Source organism: Phyllobates terribilis, unplaced genomic scaffold, assembly GCF_046119375.1.
Source record: "Phyllobates terribilis strain yellow unplaced genomic scaffold, ASM4611937v1 Scaffold_10__3_contigs__length_209671492, whole genome shotgun sequence".
NCBI classification, from domain to species: domain Eukaryota; kingdom Metazoa; phylum Chordata; class Amphibia; order Anura; family Dendrobatidae; genus Phyllobates; species Phyllobates terribilis.
This window is the reverse complement of record NW_027362770.1, coordinates 192,143,618-192,160,073: the sequence shown is the minus strand read 5'-3', so window position 1 is coordinate 192,160,073 and position 16,456 is coordinate 192,143,618. Positions and strand designations below refer to the sequence as shown.

Below are 16,456 nucleotides of genomic sequence, written 5' to 3'. Positions count from 1 at the left end.
ATGACCTCCCTACAATGCCTGGGCATGTTCCTGATGAGGCTGAGTATTGTGTGTGGCCTCCACGTGCCTGTATGACCTCCCTGCAACGCCTGGGCATGCTCCTGATGAGGCTGAGTATTGTGTGTGGCCTCCACGTGCCTGTATGACCTCCCTACAACGCCTGGGCATGCTCCTGATGAGGCTGAGTATTGTGTGTGGCCTCCACGTGCCTGTATGAGCTCCCTACAACGCCTGGGCATGCTCCTGATGAGGCTGAGTATTGTGTGTGGCCTCCACGTGCCTGTATGACCTCCCTACAACGCCTGGACATGCTCCTGATGAGGCTGAGTATTGTGTGTGGCCTCCACGTGCCTGTATGAGCTCCCTACAATGCCTGGGCATTCTCCTGATGAGGCTGAGTATTGTGTGTGGCCTCCACATGCCTGTATGACCTACCTACAACGCCTGGGCATGCTCCTGATGAGGCTGAGTATTGTGTGTGGCCTCCTTGTGCCTGTATGACCTCCCTACAATACCTGGGCATGCTCCTGATGAGGCTGAGTATTGTGTGTGGCCTCCACGTGCCTGTATGACCTCCCTACACTGCCTGGGCATGCTCCTGATGAGGCTGAGTATTGTGTGTGGCCTCTACGTGCCTATATGAGCTTCCTACAACGCCTGGGCATGCTCCTGATGAGGCTGAGTATTGTGTGTGGCCTCTACGTGCCTATATGAGCTCCCTACAACGCCTGGACATGCTCCTGATGAGGCTGAGAATTGTGTGTGGCCTCCACGTGCCTGTATGACCTCCCTACAACGCCTGGGTATGCTCCTGATGAGGCTGAGTATTGTGTGTGGCCTCCACGTGCCTGTATGACCTCCCTACAACGCCTGGGCATGCTCCTGATGAGGCTGAGTATTGTGTGTGGCCTCCACGTGCCTGTATGACCTCCCTACAATACCTGGGCATGCTCCTGATGAGGCTGAGTATTGTGTGTGGCCTCCACGTGCCTGTATGACCTCCCTACACCGCCTGGGCATGCTCCTGATGAGGCTGAGTATTGTGTGTGGCTTCTACGTGCCTATATGAGCTCCCTACAACGCCTGGACATGCTCCTGATGAGGCTGAGAATTGTGTGTGGCCTCCACGTGCCTGTATGACCTCCCTACAACGCCTGGGCATGCTCCTGATGAGGCTGAGTATTGTGTGTGGCCTCCACGTGCCTGTATGACCTCCCTACAACGCCTGGGCATGCTCCTGATGAGGCTGAGTATTGTGTGTGGCCTCCACGTGCCTGTATGACCTCCCTACAACGCCTGGGCATGCTCCTGATGAGGCTGAGAATTGTGTGTGGCCTCCACGTGCCTGTATGACCTCCCTACAACGCCTGGGCATGCTCCTGATGAGGCTGAGTATTGTGTGTGGCCTCCACGTGCCTGTATGACCTCCCTACAACGCCTGGACATGCTCCTGATGAGGCTGAGTATTGTGTGTGGCCTCCACGTGCCTGTATGACCTCCCTACAACGCCTGGGCATGCTCCTGATGAGGCTGAGAATTGTGTGTGGCCTCCACGTGCCTGTATGACCTCCCTACAACACCTGGGCATGCTCCTGATGAGGCTGAGTATTGTGTGTGGCCTCCACGTGCCTGTATGACCTCCCTACAACGCCTGGGCATGCTCCTGATGAGGCTGAGTATTATGTGTGGCCTCCACGTGCCTGTATGACCTCCCTACAATGCCTGGGCATGCTCCTGATGAGGTTGAGTATTGTGTGTGGCCTCCACGTGCCTGTATGACCTCCCTACAATGCCTGGGCATGCTCCTGATGAGGCTGAGTATTGTGTGTGGCCTCCACGTGCCTGTATGAGCTCCCTACAACGCCTGGGCATGCTCCTGATGAGGCTGAGTATTGTGTGTGGCCTCCACGTGCCTGTATGATCTCCCTACAACGCCTGGGCATGCTCCTGATGAGGCTGAGTATTGTGTGTGGCCTCCATGTGCCTGTATGACCTCCCTACAACGCCTGGGCATGCTCCTGATGAGGCTGAGTATTGTGTGTGGCCTCCACGTGCCTGTATGATCTCCCTACAACGCCTGGACATGCTCCTGATGAGGCTGAGTATTGTGTGTGGCCTCCACGTGCCTGTATGATCTCCCTACAACGCCTGGACATGCTCCTGATGAGGCTGAGTATTGTGTGTGGCCTCCATGTGCCTGTATGACCTCCCTACAACGCCTGGGCATGCTCCTGATGAGGCTGAGTATTGTGTGTGGCCTCCACGTGCCTGTATGACCTCCCTACAACGCCTGGGCATGCTCCTGATGAGGCTCAGTATTGTGTGTGACCTCCACGTGCCTGTATGACCTCCCTACAACGCCTGGGCATGCTGCTGATGAGGCTGAGTATTGTGTGTGGCCTCCACATGCCTGTATGACCTCCCTACAACGCCTGGGCATGCTCCTGATGAGGCTGAGTATTGTGTGTGGCCTCCTTGTGCCTGTATGACCTCCCTACAATACCTGGGCATGCTCCTGATGAGGCTGAGTATTGTGTGTGGCCTCCACGTGCCTGTATGACCTCCCTACAACGGCTGGGCATGCTCCTGATGAGGCTGAGTATTGTGTGTGGCCTCCACGTGCCTGTATGACCTCCCTACAACTCCTGGGCATGCTCCTGATAAGGCTGAGTATTGTGTGTGGCCTCCACGTGCCTGTATGACCTCCCTACAACGCCTGGGCATGCTCCTGATGAGGCTGAGAATTGTGTGTGGCCTCCACGTGCCTGTATGACCTCCCTACAACGCCTGGGTATGCTCCTGATGAGGCTGAGTATTGTGTGTGGCCTCCACGTGCCTGTATGACCTCCCTACAACGCCTGGGCATGCTCCTGATGAGGCTGAGTATTGTGTGTGGCCTCCACGTGCCTGTATGACCTCCCTACAATACCTGGGCATGCTCCTGATGAGGCTGAGTATTGTGTGTGGCCTCCACGTGCCTGTATGACCTCCCTACACCGCCTGGGCATGCTCCTGATGAGGCTGAGTATTGTGTGTGGCTTCTACGTGCCTATATGAGCTCCCTACAACGCCTGGACATGCTCCTGATGAGGCTGAGAATTGTGTGTGGCCTCCACGTGCCTGTATGACCTCCCTACAACGCCTGGGCATGCTCCTGATGAGGCTGAGTATTGTGTGTGGCCTCCACGTGCCTGTATGACCTCCCTACAACGCCTGGGCATGCTCCTGATGAGGCTGAGTATTGTGTGTGGCCTCCACGTGCCTGTATGACCTCCCTACAACGCCTGGGCATGCTCCTGATGAGGCTGAGAATTGTGTGTGGCCTCCACGTGCCTGTATGACCTCCCTACAACGCCTGGGCATGCTCCTGATGAGGCTGAGTATTGTGTGTGGCCTCCACGTGCCTGTATGACCTCCCTACAACGCCTGGACATGCTCCTGATGAGGCTGAGTATTGTGTGTGGCCTCCACGTGCCTGTATGACCTCCCTACAACGCCTGGGCATGCTCCTGATGAGGCTGAGAATTGTGTGTGGCCTCCACGTGCCTGTATGACCTCCCTACAACACCTGGGCATGCTCCTGATGAGGCTGAGTATTGTGTGTGGCCTCCACGTGCCTGTATGACCTCCCTACAACGCCTGGGCATGCTCCTGATGAGGCTGAGTATTATGTGTGGCCTCCACGTGCCTGTATGACCTCCCTACAATGCCTGGGCATGCTCCTGATGAGGTTGAGTATTGTGTGTGGCCTCCACGTGCCTGTATGACCTCCCTACAATGCCTGGGCATGCTCCTGATGAGGCTGAGTATTGTGTGTGGCCTCCACGTGCCTGTATGAGCTCCCTACAACGCCTGGGCATGCTCCTGATGAGGCTGAGTATTGTGTGTGGCCTCCACGTGCCTGTATGATCTCCCTACAACGCCTGGGCATGCTCCTGATGAGGCTGAGTATTGTGTGTGGCCTCCATGTGCCTGTATGACCTCCCTACAACGCCTGGGCATGCTCCTGATGAGGCTGAGTATTGTGTGTGGCCTCCACGTGCCTGTATGATCTCCCTACAACGCCTGGACATGCTCCTGATGAGGCTGAGTATTGTGTGTGGCCTCCATGTGCCTGTATGACCTCCCTACAACGCCTGGGCATGCTCCTGATGAGGCTGAGTATTGTGTGTGGCCTCCACGTGCCTGTATGACCTCCCTACAACGCCTGGGCATGCTCCTGATGAGGCTCAGTATTGTGTGTGACCTCCACGTGCCTGTATGACCTCCCTACAACGCCTGGGCATGCTGCTGATGAGGCTGAGTATTGTGTGTGGCCTCCACATGCCTGTATGACCTCCCTACAACGCCTGGGCATGCTCCTGATGAGGCTGAGTATTGTGTGTGGCCTCCTTGTGCCTGTATGACCTCCCTACAATACCTGGGCATGCTCCTGATGAGGCTGAGTATTGTGTGTGGCCTCCACGTGCCTGTATGACCTCCCTACAACGGCTGGGCATGCTCCTGATGAGGCTGAGTATTGTGTGTGGCCTCCACGTGCCTGTATGACCTCCCTACAACTCCTGGGCATGCTCCTGATAAGGCTGAGTATTGTGTGTGGCCTCCACGTGCCTGTATGACCTCCCTACAACGCCTGGGCATGCTCCTGATGAGGCTGAGTATTGTGTGTGGCCTCCACGTGCCTGTATGACCTCCCTACAACGCCTGGGCATGCTCCTGATGAGGCTGAGTATTGTGTGTGGCCTCCACGTGCCTGTATGGCCTCCCAACAACGCCTGGGCATGCTCCTGATGAGGCTGAGTATTGTGTGTGGCCTCCACGTGCCTGTATGACCTCCCTACAACGCCAGGGCATGCTCCTGATGAGGCTGAGTATTGTGTGTGGCCTCCACGTGCCTGTATGACCTCCCTACAACGCCTGGGCATGCTCCTGATGAGGCTGAGTATTGTGTGTGGCCTCCACGTGCCTGTATGACCTCCCTACAACGCCTGGGCATGCTCCTGATGAGGCTGAGTATTGTGTGTGGCCTCCACGTGCCTGTATGACCTCCCTACAACGCCTGGGCATGCTCCTGATGAGGCTGAGAATTGTGTGTGGCCTCCACGTGCCTGTATGACCTCCCTACAACGCCTGAACATGCTCCTGATGAGGCTGAGTATTGTGTGTGGCCTCCACGTGCCTGTATTACCTCCCTACAACGCCTGAACATGCTCCTGATGAGGCTGAGTATTGTGTGTGGCCTCCACGTGCCTGTATGACCTCCCTACAATGCCTGGACATGCTCCTGATGAGGATCAGTATTGTGTGTGGCCTCCACGTGCCTGTATGACCTCCCTATAACGCCTGGGCATGCTCCTGATGAGGATCAGTATTGTGTGTGGCCTCCACGTGCCTGTATGACCTCCCTACAATGCCTGGGCATGCTCGCTCCTGATGAGGCTGAGTATTGTGTGTGGCCCCCACGTGCCTGTATGACCTCCCTACAACACCTGGGCATGCTCCTGATGAGGCTGAGTATTGTGTGTGGCCTCCACGTGGCTGTATGACCTCCCTACAACGCCTGGGCATGCTCCTGATGAGGCTGAGTATTGTGTGTGGCCTCCACGTGGCTGTATGACCTCCCTACAACGCCTGGGCATGCTCCTGATGAGGCTGAGTATTGTGTGTGGCCTCCACGTGGCTGTATGACCTCCCTACAACGCCTGGGCATGCTCCTGATGAGGCTGAGTATTGTGTGTGGCCTCCACGTGCCTGTATGACCTCCCTACAACGCCTGGGCATGCTCCTGATGAGGCTGAGTATTGTGTGTGGCCTCCACGTGCCTGTATGACCTCCCTACAACTCCTGGGCATGCTCCTGATGAGGCTGAGTATGGTGTGTGGCCTCCACGTGCCTGTATAACCTCCCTACAACGCCTGGGCATGCTCCTGATGAGGCTGAGTATTGTGTGTGGCCTCCACGTGCCTGTGTGACCTCCCTACAACGCCTGGGCATGCTCCTGATGAGGCTGAGTATTGTGTGTGGCCTCCACGTGCCTGTATGACCCCCCTAGCACGCCTGGGCATGCTCCTGATGAGGCTGAGTATTGTGTGTGGCCTCCACGTGCCTGTATGACCTCCCTACAACGCCTGGGCATGCTCCTGATGAGGATCAGTATTGTATGTGGCCTCCACGTGCCTGTATGACCTCCCTACAACGCCTGGGCATGCTCCTGATGAGGATCAGTATTGTGTGTGGCCTCCACGTGCCTGTATGACCTCCCTACAACGCCTGGGCATGCTCCTGATGAGGCTGAGTATTGTGCGTGGTCTCCACGTGCCTGTATGACCTCCCTACAACGCCTGGGCATGCTCCTGATGAGGCTGAGTATTGTGTGTGGCCTCCACGTGCCTGTACGACCCGCCTATAACGCCTGGGCATGCTCCTGATGAGGCTGAGTATTGTGTGTGGCCTCCACGTGCCTGTATGACCTCCCTACAACGCATGGGCATGCTCCTGATGAGGCTGAGTATTGTGTGTGGCCTCCACGTGCCTGTATGACCTCCCTACAACGCCTGGGCATGCTCCTGATGAGGCTGAGTATTGTGTGTGGCCTCCACGTGCCTGTATGACCTCCCTACAACGCCTGGGCTTGCTCCTGATGAGGTTGCGGATGGTCTCCTGTGGGATCTCCTCCCAGACCTGGACTAAAGCATCCGCCAACTCCTGGACAGTCTGTGGTGCAACGTGACGTTGGTGGATGGAGCGAGACATGATGCCCCAGATGTGCTCAATCGGATTCAGGTCTGGGGAACGGGCGGCCAGTCCATAGCTTCAATGCCTTCATCTTGCAGGAACTGCTGACACACTCCAGCCACATGAGGTCTGGCATTGTCCTGCATTAGGAGGAACCCAGGGCCAACCGCACCAGCATATGGTCTCACAAGGGGTCTGAGGATCTCATCTCGGTACCTAATGGCAGTCCGGCTACCTCTGGCGAGCACATGGAGGGCTGTGTGGCCCTCCAAAGAAATGCCACCCCACGCCATTACTGACCCATTGCCAAACCGGTCATGCTGAAGGATGTTGCAGGCAGCAGATCGCTCTCCGCGGCGTCTCCAGACTCTGTCACGTCTGTCACATGTGCTCAGTGTGAACCTGCTTTCATCTGTGAAGAGCACAGGGCGCCAGTGGCGACTTTGCCAATCCTGGTGTTCTGTGGCAAATGCCAAGCGTCCTGCACGGTGTTGGGCTGTGAGCACAACCCGCATCTGTGGATGTCGGACCCTCATACCTCCCTCATGGGGTCGGTTTCTAACCGTTTGTGCAGACGCATGCACATTTGTGGCCTGCTGGAGGTCATTTTGCAGGGCTCTGGCAGTGCTCCTCCTATTCCTTCTTGCACAAAGGCGGAGGTAGCGGTCCTGCTGCTGGGTTGTTGCCCTCCTACAGCTCCCTCCACGTCTCCTGGTGTACTGGCCTGTCTCCTGGTACCGCCTCCAGCCTCTGGACACTACGCTGACAGACACAGCAAACCTTCTTGCCACAGCTCGCATTGATATGCCATCCTGGATGAGCTGCACTACCTGAGCAACTTCTGTGGGTTGTAGAGTCCGTCTCATGCTGCCACGAGTGTGAAAGCACAACCAGCATTCAAAAGTGACCAAAACATCAGCCAGAAAGCATTGGTACTGAGATGTGGTCCCCACCTGCAGAACCACTGCTTTATTGAGGGTGTCTTGATAATTGCCAATAATTTCCATCTATTGTCTATTCCATTTGCACAACAGCATGTGAAATTGATTGTCAATCAGTGTTGCTTCCTAAGTGGACAGTTTGATTTCACAGAAGTTTGATTTACTCGGAGTTATATTCTGTTGTTGTTCTGTTGTTTGTACATATTAGATGAGTAGAGGTCCCCAACCTCTATTCCCCCAATCTCCATTCCTTCCTCTCATCGTGAGAGGAGGAAATACCCGACAGTTCTTCCATTCACTGACAGCAAGCAGAACACATAGTCTATTAGAAAGTTGTAAAATTCATCTTTGTGTTTTTAGGCATCAAATGGACCCCGGATGAAAACGGGGTGATCTCATTCGACTGCAGAAATCGCGGATGGCGAGTATAACAGCTTTTATTTTTTCTTGTCTCGTCTCAGACTATGCGCTGTTGTATATGAAGTTATAGATTCTTATAAACCTATAACTTAATAGACTAAGCTTCTTATAAAAGTAAATGACCTTCAGATCAAAGTAAAAAATGTGCAAAAATAAAGTTTATAAGGGGCTGTTTAGGTGCCCATTGCGGTACCCATGTAATGACACCAAAGACTGTCATATCAGACTACACTTCCTGTGTATGGTGGGAGCTGTGGTTCCCCTGCAACCAACTCAATAACATGGTCTGTGCATCCTAAAGGTACATCCAGGCGGCCACTTCTCCAAAGGACATCGTGATCGTGGTGGACATCAGCGGCAGCATGAAGGGTCTGCGGATGACCATCGCCAAGCACACGATTAATACTTTGCTGGACACCCTTGGCGAGAACGACTTTGTCAACATCATTGCAGTAAGTCCATATGGGGGATTAATATAAGGCCTTTAATAAGGGATATGCCATTGCTGTGATTGGTGACAGTCTCATCTCTTATCTGCCACCTTACTGCTCATTTTGTACCCTTTTTCTCCAGTACAACGACTATGTCCATTACATCGAGCCCTGCTTTAAAGGGATTTTGGTGCAGGCGGACAGAGATAACCGGGAGGTAAGTTTGTACTTCTTTCATTCTTCTGTAATTTTAGGCTATTTTCATCTTCCATAGCACCTAAAACGGAGCAATTTTCTTGATTATTTTGTGTACACAGCTCCTTATGCAGGCTTATGTGTGTGTCTCCACGGTTACAGACTACAACAAACTCTGCGTAGTCTGATCCTGCAGTTTCTCTTTCTCTGTCCGTCCCGCTTCTCCCCAGTATAAGTAAATGGGGGAGTGATGGAAGGGAGTAACACACAGACTGCACAAGGCTTGGAGATTGTTACCAGGGAAACACATGGGTCTGCATAGGAGCTGTATACAAGGTCCAGAAATGCCTCTGTGCAAGTGATTCTTCTTGGTCCCAGTATATTCCAGCATATCCCAGTATATTGTTGCTTTCATTCCATTCTCTCCCTTTATTTGCAGCATTTCAAGCAGCTGGTGGATGAATTACAGGCCAAAGGCGTGGGCACCGTCAACAAAGCACTTATCGAGGCATTTAAAATCCTGAAGGAGGTACAGTACCCTCTCCTATCTGGGTGTTAAGGGTCCCTTTTGTTTAAAGGGATATTCCAATCTATCACTTTAAATGCCATAAATATCTGATAGATGTTGGTTAAACTTTTATGACTGCTGACTATTGCTCGGATATTTTCTCAACTTCCATAAAAGTGATTGGAGAGAACTTTTTGAAAAGTTGGCGCATCTCTGCCATATGGGGCGCAACGGACAAATTTATCATCAATTCCACCACAATAGGCACACATAATGAATTTGGCACTCTTTTCAAAACCGCCGTGCAAAATGCCAGTCTTAATAAATCAAGCCCTAATGTTACCCAGCTTGGGCTGTCTACGTAATGCCGACGGAGAGGAGACTAGATGCATGGCCACCTATCCTATATGAGGTTGTGATAGGTGGTCAGGTGGGTTCCCCACCAAACAGCTGGGATAGGACCCCTGCCATTTTTGCCAAGGGGATTCCACCTTAGTGTATTTCTCTGCAGAGAAAGTGATCAAGAGCGCCAGTGTGCAGTTTCAATGCCAAAGGTTCATCAGTCACTTTTTTTCTCTGAATTATTTGGGGTCCAATTGCAATGCTCTTTCCATCCCAAGCAGCACAAAAAATATGTCCCTGTTTTACTGTAGTTCCGAGAGGCTGGTCAGGGCGGTCTTTGTAACCAGGCGATCATGCTAATCACTGATGGAGCCGTAGAAGATTATGAGCAAGTGTTTGAAAAATACAATTGGCCTGATAAAAAGGTACAATTTATATATTATTAAACTTATATATATATATATAATAGAGACTGTGAATCTTTCCTGAGAGAATTCTCATGAATCTATAACTTCATAGACTAAGCTTCTTATAGCAGTAAATGACATTCAGATCAAATTAAAGAATTTACAAAAATAAAGTTCATAAGGGGCAATTTAGGTGCCCATTGCGGTACCCTTGTTTTCTTATTTCAGTTTATTCCTGCTGTATGTGCCATGTTTAGACTTCATTTGACCCAATATGTCTTATTTCATGATTCTTTGTGCTGCTCCATCACTTTAACATCATACATAAATTTTTTTTTTCTAGGTTCGATTGTTTACGTATCTTATAGGGCGAGAGGTGACGTTTGCAGAGAATGTGAAATGGATCGCATGTAGCAACAAAGGTATCAGACATGGAAATTGTTAATATATGTGATATATATAGGTTTGAGGACAAATCAATGGCATATTATGTATGCGGAGTGATGGCGTGTCTGTAGTTTCAACAAGCTTTATTTGTATCTCTCCACGTACGGTGATGCTTTTGTTGTAGGATACTACACGCAGATCAGCACGCTCGCCGACGTCCAGGAGAATGTGATGGAATACCTTCATGTACTGAGCCGGCCGATGGTCATCAACCACGACCACGATATCATCTGGACAGAGGCGTACATGGACAGTGCGGTAGGTTGATCACTCGGTGATTGAGTTTCCCCTACAGGGAGAAATCTCGTATCTCTGAAATATCGAATTAAAATAGACCTGTCTTGTATTATGGGGGTCAGTCCCATTACCACCGCCCCGGCTACTGAATGAGCTGTCAGTCACTTCCAGACCAGTCACATGGAAGCGACTCTCCCGTCTTATACCAGTAACTCATCATTTCCCCCATCTGTCACATTTCATGCATATAATTGGGGCACGAGATGAATGGGGGGGACAACTGGGCCTCCCCAGACCAGATCTTGCTTTTGGCAAATATACACTATAAACTATATTTGTCATATATATGGGTTCCGGATTATCTGATGCCGGATTAGAAGAATTCATCTGACTTCTTATTCCATATCTCATTTCTCACTTCATTCTCATCCCGTTTTTTCCCCCCATCCGGTTCCACTCCATTCACAACTCCCATCATCCATCCTGTGCGACAGCTTCCGCAGTCAGAAGAGGTAACGGGCGCTGTTTTCGGTGTTGTGGGTGCCCCCGTGGTGCTCGTGTGGTCCGTGTTTTGTGAATGTGTTACCTATTTTGTCTCATCCATGGTGTCGTAGGAAGACACTGAGCCGCCATGACGCCCCACCCCCCCATTGGCTTGTCACTCCGCTTTTCCAGGCTCCTGAATGGTTAATGCGCCGAGCTCCATCGTTATATGTAGGGCGGCAGATTTGCAATTTAGGACCCTCGGTTTGGTCACTCATCTTCTCGATGGTGGCAGATGGTGCTGCCTGCTGTATCGGGCTGGTGTCACGCCAATGAGGGCGGTGAAGGACACCGTCAGGCCTTAATCGATGGAGATGTTTGATCACACAGCAGCCACGTGGCAGAAGATCTGATAGTTGCTGGGAAATGTGCAAGCAGCTCCGCTGCTCTGCCGGGCAACCGGGCGGCAGATGCTTTTATTGGCAGCGTTGACTTTGGTACTTTGCTCCCGATCACTGGACACAAAGCAAATCATTACTGATATCAATCAAAAGGAGCAAATCTGCAGCTGAACGTTCTGCCTGCGGCGCCCCCTATAGTCACGACGGCTTTACCTCTCTCCAGCTGCTGCCTGGCATTGTGCACAAGTTGATATCCAGGTGGATACATTGTATCAGAGCTCTCACATCGAAGGGAACAGGCAGCTTTATGGTGTAAATGAGAAGGTTTCCGGTCACTGGCACCAAGCGAAGGTCCTGGAAATGGTGAAGAGATGAAGCATAAATTATATTAGAGAGTCGCGAGACTTTTAGCAACTTTTTTTTTTTTAAGTTAATTTTTTACTGCGAATATTGACCACCTGAGCTGCTCGTTACTCAGGCGGCACAAAGGGGAATAACGCCGCGACCCGGTGCCCGGAGAGCAGAGGAGCGCATGGCACCCGACATCACCCACAGAGTGCAACCATCTAACGAGCACTCGTCTGTTCTTTCTGTCCGCAGCTCTTTGCTTCCCAGGCCCAGAGTCTCCTGCTAATGACCACGGTGGCCATGCCGGTGTTCAGCAAGAAGAATGAGACGGTAAGAGAGTGCGAGGGGATGAGACAGCCGGGGTAAAAGGGGATTAGATGACCAGGGAATGAGGGGATGAGACAGCCAAGGAAAGAGGGATTTAGACAGCTGGGATAAAATATTAGATGACCAGGGAATGAGGGGATGAGACAGCCTGAGTAGAGCGGGTCGCCCCCTGAGTAAAGCGAGTCGCCCCCTGAGTAGAGCGGATCACCCTCGGAGTAGAGCGGGTCGCCGTCTGGTTACAGTGGGTTGCCCTCGTAGTAGAGCGGGTCGCCGTCTGGTTACAGTGGGTTGCCCTCGTAGTAGAGCAGGTCGCCCTCGTAGTAGAGCGGGTCGTCCTTGGAGTAGAGCGGGTCGCCATCTGGTTACAGTGGGTTTCCCTCGTAGTAGAGTGGGTCGCCGTCTAGTTACAGTGGGTCGCCCTCATAGTAGAGCAGGTCGCTGTCGTGTTACAATGGGTTGCCCTCGTAGTAGAGTGGGTCGCCGTCTGGTTACAGCAGGTCGCCCTCGTAGTAGATTGGGTCGCCGTCTGGTTACAGCGGATCGCCCTCGTAGTAGAGTGGGTCGCCCTCGTAGTAGAGCGGGTCGCCCCCTGAGTAGAGCGTATCACCCTCGGAGTAGAGAGGGTCGCCGTCTGGTTACAGTGGGTTTCCCTCGTAGTAGAGCGTGTCGTCGTCTGGTTACAGTGGGTCGCCCTCTGAGTTGAGCCGGTCGCCCTCGGGTTATGATGTTGGATTTCAGCGGGTCGCCTTTAGAGTACAGCCGCCCACTTGCTTACCCAGGGCGACCCCCAGCCTCAGGCCGTCACCTCTGAGCCATCTAGATCCTCCACATGCCCCAGTGAGGCGTACCTATGGCATACCACCCTCATGGAGTCGATTTCTAACCGTTTGTGCAGACACATGCACATTTGTGGCCTGCTGGAGGTCATTTTGCAGGGTTCTGGCAGTGCTCCTCCTGTTCCTCCTTGCACAAAGGTGGAGGTAGCGGTCCTGCTGCTGGGTTGTTGCCCTCCTACGGCCCCCTCCACGTCTCCTGGTGTACTGGCCTGTCTCCTGGTAGCGCCTCCAGCCTCTGGACACTACGCTGACAGACACAGCAAACCTTCTTGCCACAGCTCGCATTGATGTGCCATCCTGGATGAGCTGCACTACCTGAGCAACTTCTGTGGGTTGTAGAGTCCATCTCATGCTACCACGAGTGTGAAAGCACAACCAGCATTTAAAAGTGACCAAAACATCAGCATTGGTACTGAGATGTGGCCTGTGGTCCTCACCTGCAGAACCACTCCTTTATTGAGGGGGTCTTGATAATTGCCAATAATTTCCATCTATTGTCTATTCCATTTGCACAACAGCATGTGAGATTGATTGTCAATCAGTGTTGCTTCCTAAGTGGACAGTTCACAGAAGTTTCATTTACTTGGAGTTATAGTCTGTTGTGTAAGTGTTCCCTTTATTATTTTGAGCAGTGTAGATTTACATTTACCAAGTAGTAGTTAAGGTCTCGTTCACAATTAGTGGAGTTTTTCAGGAGTCTTTTGGCTGGAAAATCATTCATAAATGCTTGAAAAACTCATTTGTTTCATTTCCACTGTAAAACGACTTGCTGTTCAAATGTTCAGTCTTTTGAGGGATTTTCTTCAGTCCGAAGTTTGGTGGTAGAAAAGAAAGTGCATATCACTTCTTTGAGAGAGTCTCCTGATGAAAAACATTCCAAAGTCAAGTCAAAAGGAAGTATAAAAGAGAGAGAAAATCTTGTGATCCCAGTGTTTTATTACCCCTTTAGAATTCGCTCGTAAGGCCACACCTAGAACATGGGATCCAGTTTTGAGCTCCACATTATAAAAAGAATATTGAAAAGTTCGTCAGTTCAAAGATGGCAACTGAACTATTACATGGGATGAGGCCTTTCCTATGATGAGAGGTTGGAAAAGTTGGGCTTAGAAAAAAGACGTCTCAGGGGAGATCTCATACATATGTATTAATACTTATGTGGTCGATAGAACGGATAAGTACAGGATTTATTTTTTCTAATTACACAGAGGCCTTTGGATATTTGAGGCTGCTCTGGTTGTGACTAGAGCCCTGTGGCTGCTGCGGATGTCCGTGTATGTAGTAATTATCTCCCGGTCGTCTCTTCTCTGCAGAGAGCGGAGGGGATTCTGTTGGGAGTTGTAGGATCTGACGTCCCCCTGCGGGAACTGTTGAAGTTGGCCCCAAGGTACAAGGTGAGGCATTACTTATGTAATAACTGGCAGTGTGCCCGCAGCGCCCCCGGTGGTGATACTGTGTAACTACCCCACACAAGTGCAGGACACATGAGAAATGTCCCTGACGTCCGCCGTCTTGTCTCCGCAGCTCGGGGTGCACGGCTACGCCTTCCTGAACACCAATAATGGCTACATACTGTCACACCCCGACCTGCGTCCCCTGGTGAGTCTTGGAATCGCCTCACATCTTGTACTCTAGTCACATCCGGAGCTGCAGTCACAAGTTTTTCATTATATATATATATTTTTTTAGTACAAAGAAGGAAAGAAACTGAAGCCGAAGCCGAATTACAACAGCGTGGACCTCTCAGAAGTGGAGTGGGAGGATCGGGACGAGATCGTGAGTCCGAAATCCACAGCGTCGTTACGCTATAGGTTTTTGTGTTCAATTTATGAGATGTAGTTATCACACGAGGTCTGCCCTGGTGAAACTGCGCTGGGGGAGTGCACGCTCGGCTCTGCTGCGCCGGGAGAGTGCACGCTCGGCTCTGCTGCGCCGGGAGAGTGCACGCTCGGCTCTGCTGCGCCGGGAGAGTGCACGCTCGGCTCTGCTGCGCCGGGGGAGTGCACGCTCGGCTCTGCTGCGCCGGGGAAGTGCACGCTCGGCTCTGCTGCGCCGGGGGAGTGCACGCTCGGCTCTGCTGCGCCGGGAGAGTGCACGCTCGGCTCTGCTGCGCCGGGAGAGTGCACGCTCGGCTCTGCTGCGCCGGGGGAGTGCACGCTCGGCTCTGCTGCGCTGGGGGAGTGCACGCTCGGCTCTGCTGCGCTGGGGGAGTGCACGCTCGGCTCTGCTGCGCCGGGGAAGTGCACGCTCGGCTCTGCTGCGCCGGGGGAGTGCACGCTCGGCTCTGCTGCGCCGGGGGAGTGCACGCTCGGCTCTGCTGCGCCGGGAGAGTGCACGCTCGGCTCTGCTGCGCCGGGAGAGTGCACGCTCGGCTCTGGTGCGCCGGGGGAGTGCACGCTCGGCTCTGGTGCGCCGGGGGAGTGCACGCTCGGCTCTGGTGCGCCGGGGGAGTGCACACTCATCTGTGTTATGACCGCACATCTTCTTTCTGCACACAGCTCCGGACTGCGATGATTAACGGAGAGACCGGAACGCTCAGTATGGAGGTGAAAGTCACCGTTGACAAAGGGGTAAGTGCGTAGACACCAATCAGGAGAAAAATAGTTAAAGAAGTGAGTTTTGCATGGAGACGTGGTTGGTCCGTCTCTACTCTCCATATCTGATTATGGGTCCTAGAGTCTTCCGCCTTCTTCTTCATGCATGACACTCTCGCGATCAGCCTGATCAGCGCTCAGCCTAATCCTAGCAATGTGAGCACAGCCATACAGACGCCTTCTCACTGCCCCGACCTTGTTCTTTTACAGAAGCGGGTCCTGTTCCTGACCAGTGACTATTTCTTCACAGACATCAGTGAAACCCCGTTCAGGTGGGGAGGTGGGGGGAGGAGAACTCAAATTTTCAGTAAAAAAATAAAGAAATAAAAATGTCTTCGATCAACTTTTATGGCTCTTGAATGGGTCAAGATGTATATTCCAGATTGTTTTTTTTTTTTTTTATCTCCCTTTCAGCCTGGGGGTGGTCCTGACCCGCGGACATGGAGAGTTCATTCTCATAGGAAATACTTCTATGGAAGAAGGTGAGGACCCATAAATGATCCTATATTATATGGTATTTATAGGGTCAGGTTATCCATATACACAACTTCTTATAGACCGCCGGCATGTTTTTATGAAGAAAAGATGGCAGAAACGTTATTTTCCCATTTCTGCCTTCACAGTCATCCATTGGTCCCTGTGATCATGTGATCGAGCGATCACATGACCATAGCGCTGGGTCTGACCAGGCCTCCGACGCATTGACCCTAACTAGGCCATGTCATATGTCAAAATAACCGTCACGCAATGGTGGAAAAATATATTCTACCTTTATTTTTGTGGTTTTACTTTATTTTCCTATTTTGT

General features: G+C 52.1%; 1 protein-coding gene across 2 annotated transcripts in view; it reads left to right on the top strand.

Moving 5' to 3' along the window:
* LOC141164332 (voltage-dependent calcium channel subunit alpha-2/delta-4-like) overlaps positions 1 to 16,456 on the top strand; it is an 87,981-nt gene that overhangs the window by 21,527 nt on the left and 49,998 nt on the right. Inside the window, exons 7-21 of one of the 2 annotated variants that reach the window (XM_073649464.1) lie at positions 8,037 to 8,097; positions 8,398 to 8,548; positions 8,670 to 8,744; positions 9,162 to 9,251; positions 9,884 to 9,997; positions 10,323 to 10,401; positions 10,551 to 10,684; positions 11,158 to 11,175; positions 12,148 to 12,225; positions 14,369 to 14,449; positions 14,580 to 14,654; positions 14,745 to 14,831; positions 15,554 to 15,625; positions 15,860 to 15,921; positions 16,064 to 16,131. In XM_073649464.1, the coding sequence (XP_073505565.1) occupies positions 8,037 to 8,097; positions 8,398 to 8,548; positions 8,670 to 8,744; positions 9,162 to 9,251; positions 9,884 to 9,997; positions 10,323 to 10,401; positions 10,551 to 10,684; positions 11,158 to 11,175; positions 12,148 to 12,225; positions 14,369 to 14,449; positions 14,580 to 14,654; positions 14,745 to 14,831; positions 15,554 to 15,625; positions 15,860 to 15,921; positions 16,064 to 16,131 (1,245 nt within the window). The remainder of the gene's footprint in view (positions 1 to 8,036; positions 8,098 to 8,397; positions 8,549 to 8,669; positions 8,745 to 9,161; positions 9,252 to 9,883; positions 9,998 to 10,322; positions 10,402 to 10,550; positions 10,685 to 11,157; positions 11,176 to 12,147; positions 12,226 to 14,368; positions 14,450 to 14,579; positions 14,655 to 14,744; positions 14,832 to 15,553; positions 15,626 to 15,859; positions 15,922 to 16,063; positions 16,132 to 16,456) is intronic. The other variant, XM_073649465.1, reaches the window with a different exon arrangement.